The sequence below is a fragment of the Agelaius tricolor genome, unplaced genomic scaffold (assembly GCF_023055355.1).
Source record: "Agelaius tricolor isolate 1412-34295 unplaced genomic scaffold, bAgeTri1.0.p SCAF_9, whole genome shotgun sequence".
NCBI lineage: Eukaryota > Metazoa > Chordata > Aves > Passeriformes > Icteridae > Agelaius > Agelaius tricolor.
This window is the reverse complement of record NW_027269269.1, coordinates 44,898,754-44,918,683: the sequence shown is the minus strand read 5'-3', so window position 1 is coordinate 44,918,683 and position 19,930 is coordinate 44,898,754. Positions and strand designations below refer to the sequence as shown.

General features: G+C 46.6%; 1 protein-coding gene across 5 annotated transcripts in view; it reads right to left on the bottom strand.

Annotated features, from left to right (window-relative positions):
- RCSD1 (RCSD domain containing 1) overlaps nt 1-19,930 on the bottom strand; it is a 38,049-nt gene that overhangs the window by 13,387 nt on the left and 4,732 nt on the right. For 2 of the 5 annotated variants that reach the window (XM_071433770.1, XM_071433772.1), the window contains exon 2: nt 16,785-17,973. The exons of the other annotated variants lie outside the window; for them this stretch is intronic. In XM_071433770.1, the coding sequence (XP_071289871.1) occupies nt 16,785-16,790 (6 nt within the window). In that variant the 5' untranslated portion in view covers nt 16,791-17,973. The remainder of the gene's footprint in view (nt 1-16,784; nt 17,974-19,930) is intronic. 5 annotated transcript variants of the gene reach the window in all.

Genomic DNA, 19,930 nt, shown 5'->3' with positions numbered 1-19,930 from the left:
GGGAGAGGTGACAGGGGCAGCCTAAAGCACAGAGGAGAGGGCTGGAGCTTTAACTGCTCCAGCCAGAGCCTGAGGAAATTACATCCCTCTGTGTCCTCCTGTTCTGATAAGACAGAAAAATCCTATTTTTGCATGCCTGCTGGTAGAGGCTGGGCTGGTCTGTAGTGAAACCGGTGTTTCACCCTGCAGTCTGTTGCCACCCACCCAAGGTGCAGCCAAGTCTAGGCCATGACCTGTGAGCCACCACAGGGAGCACATGACTGGTAAGAAATTGCCATTAAGCACCCACAAAACACCCATAAATACTGTGTCAGCCATCCCCAGCAGCCTCTGCTTCAAATAACAGCAGCCACAAAGTGTAAGCAGGTTCTCTTTGCTGCATGGCAGAGGCCAAGCTCTACACCTGTAGGACCTGCTCAGCTAAGGAAAGGAAGGGGGATGCATCTGTGGGCAGGAAACTCCTGAAGTCAAAATAAACCAACCAGTACCACACTCTGCCTGGAGGCCAGCAACTGGGAAGCAGTGCTGTGGTTTGGCTGGGATTAAAACATCAATCCCGACCAAGGCTGGATTTCAGGAGGGAACAGAGCCTCTTGCAGACCCTCGCTTCCCTGCCTGGCTCAGCTCTCCCAAGGCAAAGCATTCTGCACAAAACCTTCCCAGGACTGACCCTTCTCATTTTCCAGTGAGGTAGCTGCAGGACTCGAGGAGCCAGCGAGCCACAGCCCTTGTCTGCACAGGAAAGCCTACACCAAACTGAGCTAGCTCTCTCAGCTTGCAGGGCAAAACACAGCCTTAATCTGATCGAGGTGCTGCTTTTCTGCCTAACTGAACTCATTTGCAATCGGCCTGGCTGAAAGGAGCTGTTCTCAAGCTCACAAGTACCTGATTCTGACACAGAAAGCAGCATTTTGGGAATGACACCGTAAGCTGCATCAGGGAATACGGCTCCTTTCAGGGCTCCCCACGGGTTGGAGGGGGTGAATGTCTCCTACTCCTGCAGTGAGGTGCTGCCTTGTCCCCAAAAATGTTCCCCTGCAGGGCTGGGGTTTGATGGACAGGAGATGTCCTGCACATCTCAGACCAAGCAATGGAGAAGTGATGACAGCACAGCTCCAATTTGGGGTGATGATTTCCATCATCAAGAGCCAATCTCTTCTCCCTGACCCATCTTTTCTTCAACCACAGAGGCCAGCTGGAGGCAAAAGGTCACTGAGTAGTCACACAGGGCAGGATCTAAGGTACGCTTCCTGTTTATCTGCAGAGGACATGAACTTATGCTCTGGAAAATGCACCACAAATGCATCTCAGTTATTTTGGCTCTCGCATTTTTTTAAGTGCAGATAAGATTAGATGGGCAGCTCATAAGGAACTCCTCTTTAAATCAACTAAAAAAGCTCAAGAGTAGTTTTTAATTAGGATTGGACCCATGCTACTGAATGGAAAAACCTCTGTAATTTGTAGTTTCATTCAAAGTAATTTCTCTGTCTCTGACATTTAGATGAATCCCAGCTTGCAGCCTCTTGCCAACATAACCTGAACTGATTTATCTGTACCCATGTGAGTACATCAGTGGCATCAGGAGCATACTGAAAGGGGAACATTGTTTGGACTGGGAAGGGAGGGGCAAATAAGCAGGGTATGTTCAAAACACAAACTCCCCCAGAAGAGCAAGCTGAAAGACGAGAGGATGGGAAAACACCTGAGTCACAGCATGAGGAATCAGGCAGCACAAAGCAGGAGGTGCTGCTACCCACAAGCTGAGCCTCCCTGTTCTCTGTGACCCACAAAAGCACAAACACAGGCTGAACACAGATTGCCCAGGAAGTAGGTGGGCTCACCCTGGCCTTGGCCCATGTTCCACATCCCTAGAAGGAAATCTCATGATGCTTGTTCCGACTGGAGCTCAGCACCACGCTGGGCCCCTGGCTCAAGAAGCAACACATCCCAAGATGCAAGCCCTGAATAAACAAAACTCTTCTTGCTACTCTGACCCCTCTTCAGCCCAGCAAAGCATCCTTCTTTGCATCTCTCTCTTTACTGTTCTTCACAAATCATTCTCACTGGAGACCTTCCAGCTCTCTGTTTCAGGAGGGATTTGTGTGATTTATTTACTCACTTGGCGTCTGATCTGGCAAGGAAGCTGCTCCTTGTCTCATTGTAGTAAATTTTAATTATTGGCAGAAGCCCCAGCTGGAAGTGGCTGCAGCTGTGGCTCTGTGATACCTCCTAGCCAGTCCTGTCCATCATTGTGTCAGTGTAGCCTGTAGCACCTTGGGAAGCAAGGCCAAGGCTCCTACCTGCCTTTCCTACCATTTACTGTACAGCAGGGGTGATACTTACTGTCCTGTGCTCCAGCAGAGCAAAAGCTACGCTGTGAGCCACCTCTACACCTTCCTCTGGTGGGGCTAGGCTAGCCCTGAGAACTTTGTGAGCATTTAGAGCATTACCACAGTTACTTTCCAGGACATTCCAAGAATATCTTACAGGTCTTTCAAATGTATCCTAAACTCTACCAAAAATATAATACTTTTCTACTTTTATCTTTCTGCAATATTTTCTTTGATCAACCTTTACCAGATGCTAAACACCTCCATTTCACAATCCCAATGAGAATTTTGTGAGCTTTATGAACGGCAGCATGCAGAGTCCTCATCCTTTTCCCCCAAGCTGCATCAGATGGCTGAGCAAAAAGGAATAACTGGTCTCAGTGTGCCATGGGCGCCTGATTGCTAAAATGCAGGAGTGAAACATCATAGAAGGCTGAGCAAAGAAAGTAAGATTTCCACTTCAAAGATACAAGAATAATTCAGGAACTGATACCTGGCCATAAAATCTGCTTATGAAAGAGTGTAAGGGTTTGTTGAGGAGTGTAATGATGACCCCAGCACACTCTGCAGAATCCTTGGCTGCTGTTTGCCAGGACTGGTATTTTGAAGGTTGTGCAAACAGGTTTCTGGTTTGACTTGCAACAAAAGGAGTTAATGTCTCATACGAGAGTGTACACAACTGTGCAGAACCACTGCACAACCAAGATAAAGCTTCATCTACATTGTGAAGCCTCAGCCAGGGCAGAGGAAGCCTCCACATCTGGTTGATGTCACACGCAACAGATTCATTCTCGCAGCTTTGGGGAAAGCAATCTGTGAATTATATTGTGAACGCTGGAGTTTGGGCTCCAGATTTCTGAATACTCTGCAAAGACAACAGGACCTCAGATTAGGTCTGGGACCAGTCTGAGCTCCTGGCCCCAAAGATGGGGTTTAGACTCCTCTGACCCAGCCACACATCTCTTCCGTACATATCTCTACATAGCTGGAGATTGTGGTTTCCTGAGACAAAGGACTGCTCATTAATTGAGAAATGCCAACAAAGTAAAGAAATATTGGACATGGAAGTTTTGGAGGCAGTCAGGAGGAGGTAAGGAGTCCTGCTTACATGTGCTGCCTTCAAGGCAGTCAGTGTTGTTAGAAGGCAGAGATCCCTAGCAGCTCTCCTCAGTTCCCTCTGAAAACAGCACCTCTCACAGCAGCCCTAACAAAGATTCAACTGAAACTCCTGAAATGCAAATGGCAGGAAAACACATCAGGTCTTCTCTTGAACTCTTCTTTTTGAAGTATTTTCAGTGGAGAGCAAGTTTCTTGCCTGAGGGTAAATCACTGCTGGCCTTTCTCTCAGAGTCTATTAAGTTAGCCACAAGAACAACACAGAAGTATGACATTCCTTCTCAGAGTGGCACCCAGGTCAACCTTATCCCACCACAGATAAGTGAATATAGGATGAGTGTGTGCCTGGCCTCAACTGCAAGGCCATTGCACAGCTATAATGAGGGTGATAACGAGGAAGGAGCTCTGACTATAAACCAGGGCAGAATAGTATGAGGAATGTGGACTACAAGGGATTGTTTGTTTTTAAGAGAAAGGGCAGAAAAATTCCACTTTACATAAAATATGTAAAAATATGTAACACTTCCCTGAGTTTGGAAAAAGTTTGCTTTAGGGCAACATTCTTCTCAAGACTTGCAGTGATCTGGTCTTGATTTTCTCATTCTGAGAGTTCCCTTGTGAAGTGCTGCCATCTTGGCACTCAGGGTCAAGCACTGCCCAAAGGGTAACGTGAGGATATTCCAGCTCAGCAGCTTTCATCCAGAAAACTACAAGAAAATCTCTCAAGTGCCTCACTTGAAAACTACAGAGGGTTGGATCTGCCAAATTTAAAAGCTAACCAAAGCAAGATTTGGGAATTGGGTAGAAGTTGATAAGTAGCCCGAAAGTAAAGTAAAGTAGTAAAGGGACAAATGTTTCTCAAAGGAAGAAGCACCGTGTTGAGCTCATCCACTACACTGTAAATAAATGGTTTGTGTACTCCCAGCCTTGCCTTCTAAAAGTAGAGGGGAAACTCCTGATGGCTTTCCATCCTTTAGTGGTTTGAGGTAGCCAGGTCTATTTGTCCCTATGAGGTAGCAAGAGCCCAAGTGTGCTGGGCCATGGGGACCACTGGGTGGTGGCTGGAGTGAGATGCTGTGGTGTCAGCAGAGCCAGGCAGTGCCAGGCAGGAGGAGACAGGCAGAGGAGAGCAGCCAGTGCCAGACACACAGCAGAGGAGCTGTGTCCCTCACAACAGAATTAGAGGAAACATCTGTAGACATCGGGAAATTTGATGAGGTGAATAAACTATCTACCTTCTGTTTCAGAGAGGGACTACAATGAAAATAAAACGAGATAATCATTATTTTAAGGAAGTTGTTCTTTCCTTTGTGCCATGGTAGGTATGTAGCTCTCAGGAATGCCTGGCCTGTGCTTGCCAAGCTCTGTCTGGAGAGATGACCAAAGCAGAAAGAGTCACTGTGAAAGGCACAAATGAGATCTTGAGTCTCCCTTTTGGCAATGAGAACATTTGGCAATTGCCTGGTGCCTGTATGCTGCCAACATTGCATGGGTTGATCAACCTCAGCAGCATTTCCTCAAAGCACTGTCAGGAGCATGTGCTGAGAGGGCAATGTATGGGCTTGTGCACTTTAATGCCTGTACAGCTACTGCTGCATACCCCCCAGAACTGGTCCTGAGGCAAGCTAGGGTTTCAGGAGAGCATTCAGGTGGCAGGCTGTCAGGAGAGCACTCAGGTGACCAGGCAGGTGTGTGAGGTCTCCTTTGCCCCAGCAAACCTTGAATTCTTTGCTACATGTTGGAATGGCTTTAACAAGCAGGCTGGTAAGTGCTTGCCCTAAACCCTGGATCAAAACCCATCCCTTCCTGGGCAGACCAAAGGGTTTGAAGCCCACCCTCTCAGAGAACAGAACAGAGCCCAGGCTTCCTGAGCAAGTGTCTTATTGCTCTTTGCAAAGGCTGCCAAGAGTGGTTTGATCCAGCACCACCATTACCAAAAGAGGCAGTGAACTGCAGCACCTGGTCCCTAGCGGGCAGGGTGCCTGTGCAGGGCAGCATGTGTGAAACCTCAGCCTGTACTCTGCAGAGACACAGGCAGCTCTTGGCTCTGCTGTGTCCTGAGCAGGAAAAGGCATCTGGCTGTTCAGCCATGACTCTCTGTGCAGGGGATGGCAAAACAGTTAAAATCAATAATTTAAACAAATTATTTTGTGTGCATTCATAGTGGTTTGGGAATCCGCGACTGAGGTGGCCACAGAAACCTCCAGCAAAACATGGGTGTCACTGTTTCCTTTTCTGAAAAAAGTGCTTTTTGTGAGATGCCTGATCCTGTTTGCCATGCTCAGAGTATTCTAATGGGAAAAGGAATGCTGGGAAGAGATGAAGATGTGGGACATGGGGAATGTAACAGGGACCCAAGGACAGGTCAAGCAGGGCAAATCCAGGCTTGTGCAGAAGCAGCATCCCAGGCACTGGTTAAATTTTAATATAGAGCAGGCAGGTGCCCAGTGAACTGAAGGAACCTCCAGGGTCAGGGAGTGACTGCAGGATATGAATTGCAGCCTTTCCATTCTGCATTAGTCCTGTAGTGGATCTATGACACGATAATTCCCCTCAGCTACTTAAAAATCCAGGAGAGAATTTTAGTGCAACAGCTAAAATGAGATTTGGTCCCAGAAGCCAGAATGCTCAAGAGGAAAGACACAGAAGGTACTCAAGAAAGGACAAGGTGACTCCTATTGCAGGGAGAAGACAGGGGGTTGGGATGGGAAGTAGGAAGGTGAAATAAAAGGCTGTTAAGTACTAGTGAGACCTGAGGGGGAGAGGCTGTGGGACACACAGTAAAAAGAGATCATGATCATCAGGATTATTTGGTTTGTAAGATACATAACAACATTTGCCTGCAGACAGTGACAAGGAAAAAAACAGGAGGGCTAAGCAGAGAGGCAAAAATCTACATTGCCAGCCAGGCCAGCTGCCTACAGACAAGGTGGCCAGGGTGTCCAAGAGAGCAGGGAAAACACAGAAGCTTCATTAAGGAGTCCAATGAATTCAAGGAGAAACGGCCTCCGCCTTTCCTGTCGCAGGGCCCTGCGTCTGCAATTGCCTCACAACAAGCCCAGCACAGCTGCTCGCAGTCAGGCCGAGCAGCCAACATGGAAATCATTCCAGGCAGCAGGAAAAGAATTGTGGATAAAGCTGATATGTGGCTGGATGTGGTCATACCCAGCCACACAAGTGGAAAAAGAGGGAAAAGCAGAGAGGCTGTGCCCACACAGGGAGCATGGCAGCCTTTCCCTGGAGAGGCTCCATGCGAGGGGGGTTCTCCTGCCACCTGAAGTAGCACAACTTCAGAAATGCACCCATACTGGGTTTTGAGCCCAGACACACCACACAGGGCTCTCCCTTTGACTCTCTGGGGTGCACTCTGTTGTCTCTGTTCAGAGGCTGAGGTATTTAAGATGATACAGCTTCAAGAAATAAAAAGAAGTACTGAATTATTGAAAAGCTGGTAGTTTACCGTGTGGCTTCTGTAGGTGGAAATGTTTTGCAAACCATCTGACTACAGCTCTACCACTGCAAAATGGAGCTCAGCCATCAGCAACCTTAAGCACTGAGACACAAAAAACAAATAACTGAACACAGATCTCTACAACTACTAAGTCTGACTACACTAGGAGACTAAATTAATACACCTCTTCCCTTTATGAAGTCCTGGAAATTCGGTGTCTTGCTGTTTTCTTCAAGTTAATATACTTGTTTTAAAAACACTGGCTGTATTTATCTGGAACAGTTTCTAAAAAAAGGTAGGTTTTTTTTTCTCATGTGGCCTTAAAAGAATGGTGTTGATGCTGCAGAGCTCTTCCCTTGCTCCAAGTGAACACCAGGGACACATTTGAAGCAATTGTCCATCAAGTTTGCCGTATCTCTAGGTCTCTTGAGGGAAATAGCTTGTGCTGCTTAAATGGGAGTGCTATCAGTAAGCCAGAACCTTGCAGCAGATACATTGAGCATTCCTATTATTTGAGGTTATGAAAATTCAGATTGGGATGCTGAAAATAAAGTCCCTTACTCTGGAATGGCCTGTCAAATACAGCCCTCAGCTCCTCACTTAAAGAAGGTCACAATGAAGGAGGCCAGTGGGAATATAACAAGAGGAAATGGCCTCAAGTTGCCCCCCAGGAGAGGTTTAGATAGGATGTTAGGGAAAATTTCTTCACTGAAAGGGTTGTTCAAGCAGTGGAACAGGTTCCCAGGGAAGTGATGGAGCCACCATCCCTAAGGACATGTATATGTAGCACTTAAGGGTTTGTTTTAGTGGTGGGCTTTGCAGGGCTGGGTTAATGGCTGGACTTGATGATCTTAAGGTCTTTTCCAATCTAGATGATTCTGTGATTAACTTGGCAGCAGTATTTCAGTGTCATCTGGGAGCTAATGCACCACTTTCTTAAGAAATTGAAGATCCCCACTCTCCTTCAAGCAGCACTACTTTTCATTTCTCCAAAATTAAATTAGGTGAACACCTACACAGTTTTCAGCTTAGTTCAGGAAGACATCTGGGTTTTCTGGTATGTCAGGCAGGATATGGATATAAAGTCCTGTCTGATGGGAGCCCTGTAGCAATAAATACTGTCTGAAAGCTTGGTGATACAACAGACATGAGCTGTAGCAGATATCTAAACTGCAGATAATATGCTTGAAGGTGGGGAATGGGTTATTTCTCAGAAATCATCCATTGAATAAATAAGTTGATGAGGTTGTGTTGTTTTAAGAATCCACAGACACTCCCAATGTGGAATTGCTCCGCTGGAGCCAAGGGCTGATCTGTACCCTGGCAGGGTGATGCTGATGTCCTGATTTACAGCTGACAACAGCTGTTAGCAAGATGCTGCTCTGGCTGGCCTGGAGAGCATTGCTTCCCGTGTGTCTTCAGCAGCTTGTCCAGGCAGCCTCTGGGATGTGTCCTGGAGACTTCCAAAGGCTGCTTCCAAAGGCTCCATGGCTGGAGGGGTGCGCTGGCAGCTCTGATGAAGAGCAGTGGTGGCCACTGTGAGATGTAGCTGCTTTCCTGGTGAGCTGCCTCCACCAGCTGCTTGTACAGAGCTCTGCTCCTGGCCAGGGCTTCCCTCAGGATCCTTCTCAGCTTCCCAGTGTTTCCCTTCCAGACATCTGTTTTTCTTAATGGTCTGGGAACTGTACACAGCTTGTCAAGCTCCCCCAAATTAATTGGTGCCTCTCTGTGTGTACTTCCAGGCCTTCTTCTGGGGAGCTCTTGCTGCTCTAGGAGAGGAAAGGGTGAGCTAATGGAGGAGCAACCAGCAAAACCTCCCCGGCTGCCCACAGGACAGGAGACAGGAAATAGGGCAGTCTGTAGTGCAAGTGCTCTGCTCTCACGTGAGCAAGGAGTTTTAGACTAAGACACACAGTGGAGAGATGGCCAGGAAGGCTGGACTTGCATGTGTATTACTTCAGTGGGGAAAGAAAGGCATAAACCATGTTTATCCTGTTGAACCTTGAAATAAATCATTGTTTTATGCCATCTCAGCCATGGTGCTCCTTTAAGTGACTCGCTGTAGCTTCAGACACCATGGGAGGCTACACCCTGCTCTCACCTGCAGACCCTTGGGAGACCCTTGGGCAGCTGCTCTGTAAGAAATGGGCTGAGCCAATGGAACAGCCCCTGCAGCAGAAAAGGTCTCAACCCAATGGATCTTCTCTCTTGGCTGCCTCAGAGGGGTTCAGGGAAAAAGCCCTGCTTTTAGCAGAGCCTGAAAAAAAAAGATGAATTTCAACACGAGGAGGCTCAGACTCAAGATGCTTCAGGTGGGATGAGGAACAGAAGGTTAAATTAGAAACTGAAGTCACTGAACTGTCAAAGAAGGTGCACAGAGAATGCAAGATGCAGGGACAGTTCAAAATATTTCTGATAAATGCTGTAAGTAGACTGTGGTACCTCCCCATTTAAACTCAGAGACAGCCTAGTTAGAGCAGCACAGGGATTCAAACTCCTCTCAATTTATCAGGCTGGGAACAGAAAATCAGAAGGGTAAATGAGCCTGCCCAGAGCTTCCAACTACAGAGGCTTCCAGACTCATCAGTTAGGACTGTGCTATCTTTGTAACACATTGCTATGAAATTAGGTCTACACTGGATACAGACGGGACAGAGAAGGAGGTTCATATTTATCTAAGCCAGGAATTTAGTCTAAAAAGGTACACAGATATGGAGTGGAGGAAAGTGATAGCAAGCACTCTGCTGGCAGCCAGCTTGAGGTGTGAATGCTGAGCTATAGCCACAGAGATGTTTTGTTAGCTGGACCCTGGAGGGCTCAGTGGCCCCAGTGGCACTGAGGACCTGGGTCTGCAAAGATGCTTTCCCACCCTTTGGCTTCATCCAGAGTCTCCAGCCTGCAAGACTCCTGAAAACTGGGCCAAACACTGGGGAAATGTACCCAGGCAGCTGTAATTTGCTGTTATGTTTAAAAATGCCTGAGTTTTCAGCCCAGTCTGGATTGGCCATAATGGTGCATTGGAAATTTAGTCTTTTCCACAGGTAAACAACTCATCTATATACCCTAAGGAAAATGCACACAAGCAACTCCCGAGCTGCAGCTTGGCCTTTGACATAGATTATTTTTGGTGATGTGAAGAAGATAATGATCTCTGAGTAAAACTGCTCATAAAAATTCTCCCATAATGCTTTAACGGAGAAACCCAGTGTTCGTAAGAGCTTTGAAACACTCTACCCCTACTTCAGTGCTCCATTTCTTTTACCTGCTGGCTGATTGAACCCCGTTTACATGTTCTTTCTCTCTGGCAAGAAGAGAAATTAAAGTTCCTTCACCCTCAGGCACAGTTTCCCCAGGTTCAAGCTGGGCCACCGGAACCAGGTGTCCAGGAAGTGTGGGCTCAGTGCCTGCACGGCACTTGCTCACTGAGTGAATCAGCACTGGGAAGCTCTGGCCAGCAAGGCCCTGAATTCACAGATGCTGAGAAGGAAAACTAAATTCAGCTTTTGATCTCTGGAATCACTGGAACGATCCAGTGATTTTTCAGTCCCTTAGTTGACTATGTACAGGACAATGTACAACATGAGAATGAAGTCCTGATGTGAGTGGAAAAGGCAACTTTGCATTGAGCTGGGAGATGAAAGACACAGTGCTAGGATTGTTTCTCTTTTGTAGGAGTAACCAGTGTGTTCAGGAATCCATCCCTTTCCTTCCACTCCGTCCTCTTCACAGGCCCCTGCTGTCTGGAGGACCATGTGTGTTTGCACAGAGAGCCCCTCTGCCTCTAACTGGGAATGAACACCTTCAAACTGGGAATGCAAACCCTGGGCTCTCACACAGGGACAGTGTCAATAACTCCATGCACCTTGTAAAGACTAAATGGGAAACCAGATTAGACTGTGCACATTTCACAAGTTAAACATGCCCTCACTGCAAGGCCCAAGGGGTGAAATTCCTGGGAAGCCTGGCACACCAGCTCAAGTGTGTGTCTATGAAAACAGGGCATGTTTCATCTGAACTTACATCAGGAGGAACATGGCACTTTCAGCAGAAAGGGATTTCAAGATGATTGGCTTGAGTAAGCCATGACTGCTGTTGTAGTATGACGTTTTAAAGGATAAAGAAACTCATTCTAAAAGCAGGAAGAAAGAATAAAAATAAAATTGGTTTTGTGTTTTACACAGGCAATAAAATTACCATTCCCAGACTCTTGCAGATGTGATGCCAATTTATTTTGACCTGAACTTCCCACAGGCAGAAGTTTGCTGGGCTTGAACAATGCACTGCAGCAGGGAGGAATCATAAACACTTTTTGGGCCTGATGCTGAACAGCCACTGGTTTCTCCCAGCAGCCCACACGTGGAAGAACTGCAGAAGCAGCATGGTGCTGCCCCTCTGGTGGCCCTATCAGTACCACTAACCTGAATACAACTGAAGATTGCTTCTTATCTTTCTACCACTCAGTCCAGTCTATTTTTGAATCATTCATGGGAAAAAGATTTTCTACTACATTTGGTTTCCACTATGCTACTCCAAACCATGCCAGACCTCACTGTTAGAAATCTTTCCTGCTATTTGGTGAGATATAAATCTTTCCTTTAATTGGATCCCATTATTCCCAGGCATACTGCTTTTTCTCATGCACTAACAAATTCTGTTTCCTCTGTGCTAACAGTTTTACAGTATTGTCCTCACTCTCCCTGCAAAACCCCACTGACTTGTTAAACTCCAAACTTCTGAGGCAGAATTCCCTCTCCTTAGCATTTTTGTGCCTTTCTGTGCACAAGAAGTCACTGGTTTGGAACTTTCAGATATCCAGGCTTTCCAAACCACACATGTTAATTCTCTGTGCATTTGAGAAGCCTGGGATGAACAGGAGCTTTGTTGAAGCTAGCAGTGGTAAACCTTTGCAGATTAGCCACCAGTCATCCACACTGACCAAAACCCTGCGTGCATCTCGTTTGAAAGTGTAAACAGGTGTATTTGCATATGCAAAAATAACAGCTCACAAGTTTTCTACCTGTTCTATAGGTGTGGGAACTTAAGGCAAACTACTACATGTAGGGTTTGAGCTCTTTTAAAATCTGGTGATGAATAATGAAGAAAAAGCCATGCATGTAAATATGCTCTAAATCTGGCAAGGGAGGTGTGGGTCTTTTTTTGCAGAAGACTTCCAGAAACACCTTCAGCAAGTGATGTGCTTCAATCTGACAAGAATTTGGTGCAGCCTCTTTTCCTGTCTTTCTGAAAAGTGGCACTAATGGGGCAGATAAGGCTTATCCTTACAGTACATTACCAGGATCCAGATACTGCTGGTAAGATATAAAGATACAAGTCAGATTTGATGTAAAGGCATTTCTGGCATGAGACTGCATAGCTGGATACATTGTGACCTGCACGAAGTGTGACTTAAAACCATGCCTAGGTGAGACTGCAGGAATGAAGTGCCCCGTGCCTCTGTCACAACGAGGTGTGAAGCAACTCTGCAGTGAGTGTGTAATAACAACTTCTCCTTACATAACAGCTCTGCTGTCTCTAGACCACATTCGGGGCCTGCTGCCTTGTCTGCAAAGCACCAAACAAGGTCCTCCAAAGAGGCTTCCTTGCTGCTGGGTTCAGCTGCCAGCTCAAATCCCAAATTCAGGCTGTAGAGCTGTTGTTTTAAGAAAAGGAGCCTCCACCTCTCTAAAACACCTCAGTTAACAGTGGAAACAGAATGGAAAACCAACCCCAGTTTGTGTGGGCTGGTTCATTTCCATGATAAAAGCCAGCAAGTTTCCAAGCAGCATCTATTTATTGATAAAGCAGTGCTGATGTTTTCCCCTGTTGTTCAGATAAACAGCTCCTGGGAATGTATGGGAAGGTATGCATGATATGCTGTCCAACTGCAAAGCATCCTGCCAATTAGGCTGTGGAGCACAGGACAGAAGGCGTTTCCCAAATGCTGTCACCATGGCTTGGGAAACTCAGACAACCAAACTGGAGAGTGGGGAGAGGTTCAGAAGAATTCTCCCTCTCTGGTGACACAGGAAAAGCCTTAATTCCATTTATTCTGGGGAGTCTGCTAGGGGGAAGAAAGGGCTGTAGCACAGCCCATGGGGTTTGGTTTTGTTGTTTCCTGTCCTTCAGGAGGGAGGCCTACAGTCACAGGGATGTGTAAGTCTGGCAAACCAGATCCTGTCCAGAACTCTTTCCTGCAGACATGCTATTTACTGTCAAGCAGTCCCAAATCTGCCCAGACCTGAGAGGTAGAATGGGGTCATATAATACCCAGTTCACTTAAATACTCTTCCCTTTATTTTCACAGACACACTGCGTGAATGTGTCATTTTGATGGATTTGGGAGGAAACACTAAAAACAAGTGTATTTGAGGTTGAACCATTCTGTTAAGCAAAAAGAAAAAAAAAAAGAAGAGGGGAAAAAGAACACTTTAACTTTTAGAATGGAAGCCAATCATCAGAGCTTCCTGAGAAAGGGATATTGCATCCTGGCAGAGCTACCCATGCCGTAATGCCTGTTTGCAATCTCTGCTCCACAGCTGCCAGGGTGGGCAGAGACCTCTCTCAGCCCAGCTCCCCTCCTGTCCTGCTGCTCTGAGGACCAGGATGGCCCTCACAGATTTCAGCCCCCTCATCTGCACAGTACCCATTCCTGCATCCCCTCCGGTTCAGTCCCCTTGGGTGACATCTCCTCAGTGCAGTTTTCCTAAGGCCAGGGTGAGTGCTGCCCAGAAGGGTGAAGTGAGCAGAGAACTGCCCCCAGCCCTGGAAAAGCTTTCCCTCTGCTGAGTTTGAGCACCAACAGGAAAAACGGAGATCTAGCAGGAGTAGTGCAGAAAAGAGCCATGGCAATGGAGATGTCACAGAATTAAATGACATTTGTTGGCAGGCACAAAGAAGGGGGAGCCTTCCCAAAATACACCTGGCTGCTGCACCTCTGCACCCCTGCAGCTTAGGGAACCCATGACACTGTAGGGAGCCACTCAAGTGAAATTCACTCTTGGATTGTTTCCCTTAGCTGTGCAAGTAAAGTTCAAGTGTCTCTATGCTCCCAAGCCCCTACAGAGAGGCTGGAAAGAGGAATTCCATGACTGCTGTGGAATATGGGCTGCAGAAAGCCACAAGCACTTTCAGTGGATGCCTTAACTCACAACATCTGCAGCAAGGTTTGGGAACCCACAAGCCATGGGAATTAGCTTGGGCCAAATCTGAAGATGTAAACTAACAAACCAACACAAAAATTTCTAATGCTTTCTGTACCATAAGTGCAAAGAATGTTTCATGGCTGCTTTTCTTTACAAGTGGCTTAGCTTTCCCCAGTGCAGTTTTATACATTTTTGATATGAACTCATATTAACAATCTGTGGTATAAACTTCATGATTTCTTTTCATCTGCCAAAACACTGGAAAGAAAATTGATTGTCAAATCTATTTTGCATCAAGAAGACGGGCCAAAAAAAAAACCCAAACAACGAAACAAAACACTGAAGTTCACAAAAATTACGTGAACTGCAAGGGCAGGGTTTTGCTGCCTTTTTCTCCCTCTTTATGATCTTAAGTAGTTTCAGTTGCTGCTTTCAATGTGGCACATTCCTGACAGCAGGATGGCTAAGACCATAGGTACTAGTCCCTAAGTAGCAGCAACTGAAACTAACCACTTTAAGAAAGAGATCCCAACTATCTTGCTTCTGTGAGTTGTTCAAAACTAGGGTCTTCCTGCCAGGGATGTGATGGAAATCAGCTGGCTAGGTCAGCCCTCTGCCCTTTTCCTCCTAATGCTGGTAATCCTCATGTGTCCCATTAGAGCAAAGAGCTTGCCAGTTATGCCAGCAGGAAAGCAGGGAGCAGCTCTGCCTGCCACTGATGAAGCAAACAGGGAAATGACAGGACCCCTCTCGTTCCTGCTGCACAGGATCATTAAACCTGGTTTTAAAGCAAAAAGTCTGTGGTGAGCCTTTGTGTCCTGCCTGTGAAAAGCCCTCAGGAAGAAACAGAGAAGAGAATCAGCTGGTGAGAAATCAAGCTCTTGCTCTTGGCTCTATTTTCATCTAATATCTTCTTAACTTTGGGACATTAAACACCATTTTGGAGGCGTGGGGCAGGACCAAGCACACTACTTATAAAATATCTTGGTCATTGGGATGTTTTAAAAATAAGAATGGATTCAGCAATCTACAGATGATAAAAACAAACCAGGTAGCACAAGGAAAAGATGGGAAATGAGATAAAAGGACAGAAGCAAGAGTGAGGAGCTCTTAGGTCAGGTACTTCAGAGAAGCTTCCTGGCCACCTGACCTTCCACATGTGTCACATGTATCTCCAAAAAGGAAATGGCAGGTGTGTTCCTTTCTACTCAACAGTGACAACGGAAAATACTCGAGGGGCACAATCCTTTGTGTGTGGAGACGAGAGGGGGTGAGGGAGAGTGTCCTCAACATGCCAAAATACCTGTTTCAGCCCTAAATTATAACAAATTAGGAGCTCAATTCCCTGTCCCCGCTGAAACACTACAGGATAGTGAAAAAGAATAAAACAAGTGTTAACAGTGAGTGGTGACCTAGGCTCTGTCAAACTGAAAAGGCTTGTAAAGCCCAACATTTGTCATGTCACGTAAATAGCCTGTGCCGAGCTGGTTCCACCACTGCTTGATCCTTCTCCACCCCAAAATCTATTTAGATAATTCAGCTGAGGACATTTTTTGTAACAAACACACCTGAACAGGCCAAATCTTTAACCCTTGCCTGTGGGGCAGGTCAGCACAGATAACGAGGATGGTGATGCTAGCACCTGGGTGTTATCACAATTGCCCAGCTGAGTTATGCACTGGAATTCTCCAAAGAAAAACTGAAGTGGTGCTTGAAGCACACTGTTCCCTGGCTCTGCTGAGTGTCCTGCTACTGGGGCTGCATCCACACAGAAAAAGGCTTATCTGGGAAGATAATATAAAGTGTTTAGTAAGGTCTCTGTTTAGCAGAGAGAAATACCAAATGTCCTCTTTCATAATTTGAGGTTTTGCCAATGTTGTAATCACCTTTCTATTTCCTGTGCCCCTCCTAAAAATAAATATTCCTTTTCCCTTGCCACTTTAAAAAACTGAAAAGCTCACAAATCCAGCCTGACATGACCAAAGCAAACACCACCATTCCCATTTTCAATGAATGGGAGGGGAGGCAGAGGGAGGTGAGCTGCCTTGCCCAAGAGGGGGGAACACAGGAGAAGGCTTGAACATAAACCCCATGGAAGCCAGACTCCTGTGCCCACCCTGAGACATGAGATCCAACTCTCCTGGAGCACAGGGTACACAGAGAAAAAGGAGACAGAAAACCCTCTGGAGGTGTGCTACTCATCTACCTCACTCAAGCACAGGCTCCCGGGTCCCCTTCCCTGACCCAAAATGTTCCACTGATAAGGAAAATGAGACCTCCCAATCCACATGGGAGAGGAGCCACACACAGCTGAGGGTGTGAATCCCAAGTGCTGCTGCACGCATTGGGAAGGAACCAACCCCAAGAGCTTGGAAGGTTTGTTCTCTTATGTCCCCGTTCTTAATGATTCCTTAAAACCTCCTTTCAAAATGATACCTTTTAAAATCTAACACTCTATTCACACCTCGGAGACCAGTAAGTAAATGGCAACTCTTTCTCGTTCCCCTTTCACAGAGGTAATTTCTTCCCAAACCATCCCCCTGCTTTCCAAATCTGGACTAAAACCTGCAGAAGAGTCTGAGGTGCACGATAGGAGTCGGGATGGGAAGAAAGAGACCTTTATCTGAACCCCAGCAAAAAGATATTTTGAAGCTGCCTTCAGGGAGAAATTGCTCTGCAAGGTGGAGCTAAAGCAGATCGCGGAGCCAGTCACAAGCTAGTGGAAATAAAAAAAGTTTTCTTTACCTCCATGTCCTGCAAGAAGAGAGGTGTCCTCGGGGCAATCTTTCTTCCCCACCCCTTTCCCTGTTATCTGTGGGAAAAGTTCAGGAGAGGCAGAGCAGAGCGTGGAGGGCTGGGAGATCCCAGCTGCTGCTCAGCCCGAGCTGACAGACGGAGCCCGGCCAGCGGCCCTGCACTGCGAACAAGGAAGAAGGGCGGGTGGGTGAGAGGAAGGGAGGGAGGGAGGGGAGAGGAGGGGGAGGCAAGGCAATCAGGGTTTAAATTTAGACACAAATCTAAACAGATACTGTCCTTCCCGGAGCGCCGGGCTCCTGAGACAACAAGCAACAAGCTCTGCCTCCGTGCCCAAACTGGGGGACACCGCATGTGCATTTCCTCTCTCTCTTTTTTTGTCTCCTCCTTCCTATTTTCTATCACCTTATCTTTATTCCCCTCCCACCCCTCCGTTTAGTCTCTATTTCTCTCCAATGCTTGCAGTTCCTGCCCTGCTATCTCTGCTTCGATCTCTCTGCTGTCCACACTTCCCTCTCCCAGGCTGCAGGGTCTCTTGCCTGTTTGTTTGTGAGGAGAGAATCCCTTTCCTTCTAAATGCAGCTTTCCTTTCTCTTCCTTCTTTTCGGTAATTTCACTCGGCAATGAACTGTCTTTAGTAAGGCAGAATAGGAAGAGAGCGAGGGTGATTATTGGGCTTGGGCAGAATTTAAGGCGTTGTCCCGGTGCGTGGCTGGGACTCCCAGGAAGGACAAATATCCGCTGGGTGATCCCGCAGGGAGAGGACAGGGCTTAATTGTGGGCACTAGCAGAGGGTCCCCATGCAAGGTTGTCACTGTCCAGCTGTAAAGCAGGACCAGCTCTTTCCACCTTGAATTTGTGTCTCACACCACCAGGTTGGAGGATGTGGGTTGTTCTCCTCTCCCTTCACGGGGATGGACAGACTCGTGCACTGGAAGTGAGAAGCTTCCGTGGTGGTAGAGAAATTCGGATGGGGAAAAACAAGGCTCCGGAATGTTTTTGCTGCAGTTTCCCTTTCCACGCTGATCACAGTGTCGTAAACCGGACATCTCTTTTAGCAACTGTTTGCATATGCTCCTTCTCAAAGAATTTCAGTCCCCACCTCTCGAGAGCAGGGTGGTGCAGAGGAATTTGGAAACACTCCCTTTGTCTTCTGCTGGCTTCCTCGCTCTGCGTGCAGCTGCAAAGTGACACAATGTCATATCCGTGTCATTTTGGCACGGTACCTTGGGGGCAGAAGAGAGTTAAAGCACGTTTTCTAGAAGGGATGCGTACTTCTCCCTTGCAGTGTTTCACAAGTCCCTGCTGGCTGTGGCTGAAAATGCTCCAGCATGGATTTAAATGTGAGCATCGTGATACCCCAGCTCCCTGTTACTGATAGTGGTTCTTCCAGTGCAGTTAACTGTTGCTGTCCTGCATGCTGCAGGACTCCTGTGGAATTTGCAGATTTAAATTGAGATCAAATTATCTCCCAGATTCAATATACAATAGTCACTCTGTCCTTAGCCAAAAGAATGATAGGCTGAGTTGCTGCAATCTGGAGATTGGGTAAGAGGACTAATTAATCTTCTGTTGTTGAAACACTGGATTAGATGGATTAGATGAAACCCCTCTGCTGTAAGCAACCAGAAGATGCTGCAACTGTAGATATAAGAAAATAAAATCTCAAATAAATATGAAAATGGAGCTACCACTTGTTTGGAAATCCTATTCATTTCTTCAAGTCCTGACAATGGTACATTAGGACAGGGAATAGAAACTGAACTGAGAAACAGGGTTCAGGCAGGGAGGGCAGGATTCTTCTACTGCCCGTGCTTTGCCTGCTGTGGGGACAGCAGGAGATTTCAAACTGAGGGATTTCATTGAACATGGGTCACAAGTGTTGTTTTCTAGATACCTGCCATGTAACACACTGTCAAAGTCACACCTCCCATAACTGTTTCCTGCTGCTCAGGGGCTGTTTCAGTGTTTTCTTTCAGCTTTCAGGGGCTCTGCTGTGCAGAGGAAACCATTTGCTTAGGTGTACAGAAAAGGAAACTGCTAGGGAGAGGCAGTATCGCTTCACCCATATTAGTAAAGCAAAAGCTGTTGCAGCTGCCCCACCACAATTCTTCACTCCATTTATTTCTGCCTCCAAGTATCTTGCCACAAAGCAAACCTTTTCTGCCTGCTGGATTCCCAAATGCCATTGCTCTGGGCATGGTATGCAGTACTTGGAGCATTTTTAAAATTTTGTCTGTACTTTTGACACTTTTCCATTCTAAATCTTCCTTCCTGAAGGAGCAAGGGGTGAATGCACAGAAATATGGTGTCTGTTTTTCTCCAGACAAGAAGACATAAGGTGTGGATTTGTTTTTCTCTCTCTTGTTTCTGGACTGAAAACCACTAAAAAATCTGAACAAACAACCCATGTGCTTTAGCTGCAAGACCTCTGAAACAAACCTTATTAAGGGAGGTTCTACAGAGGAACTGGGTGTTGCACATGATGTGCATTTCCAAGTACTTGGAGGTATCTTTGAGTATGACTCTTTGCATCCTTTTGTTTATCCCTGCTTACAAACCTGGGATGTAGCAGTGTCTATGAGACTAACTTGTTCTTATATCCAAAAAAATGTTCCACATCTGTTCCGCTCTGCAGGAAAAAGAAATATATAGTCATCACCAGTGCCATTAAAACAGGCTCTGGAGCGAAATTTCATTTGACTGAGAAAATGCTGCAGTTGTGGCCCCCTGGATTTTGCAGCTTCCTGTCTGATTCTTTTCAAGACATATGAGGCCAACACAGCAAGTTTGCTTCTGAAGAAATGACTGGCACTCCTGCTACAGGCAGCACGTGGGAGAGAGGTGCAAGGATCTCCTTCATCTGGCATTCCTTCAAAACAGGTGGTGTGAGGGGTTCTGCCATGCTTGGAAACACCATGGGCAACATTTGCTGGCTTCTTGCATTATGAAGGATGGAGAATGAAGCCTCTGCAGGGTGCTCAGAGACAGCAACAAAAAGGACATGCAGAGCCATGGCTATGCTTTATTCAAAAACCAGTTAGTTTAAAGTGCTTTGGAGGGCATCTAAAATTTTGTCTCTGGCATTTGTGTCTGTGCAGTTATCTCATTTGGGTGTGTCTGCCTAGCTGCCAAAT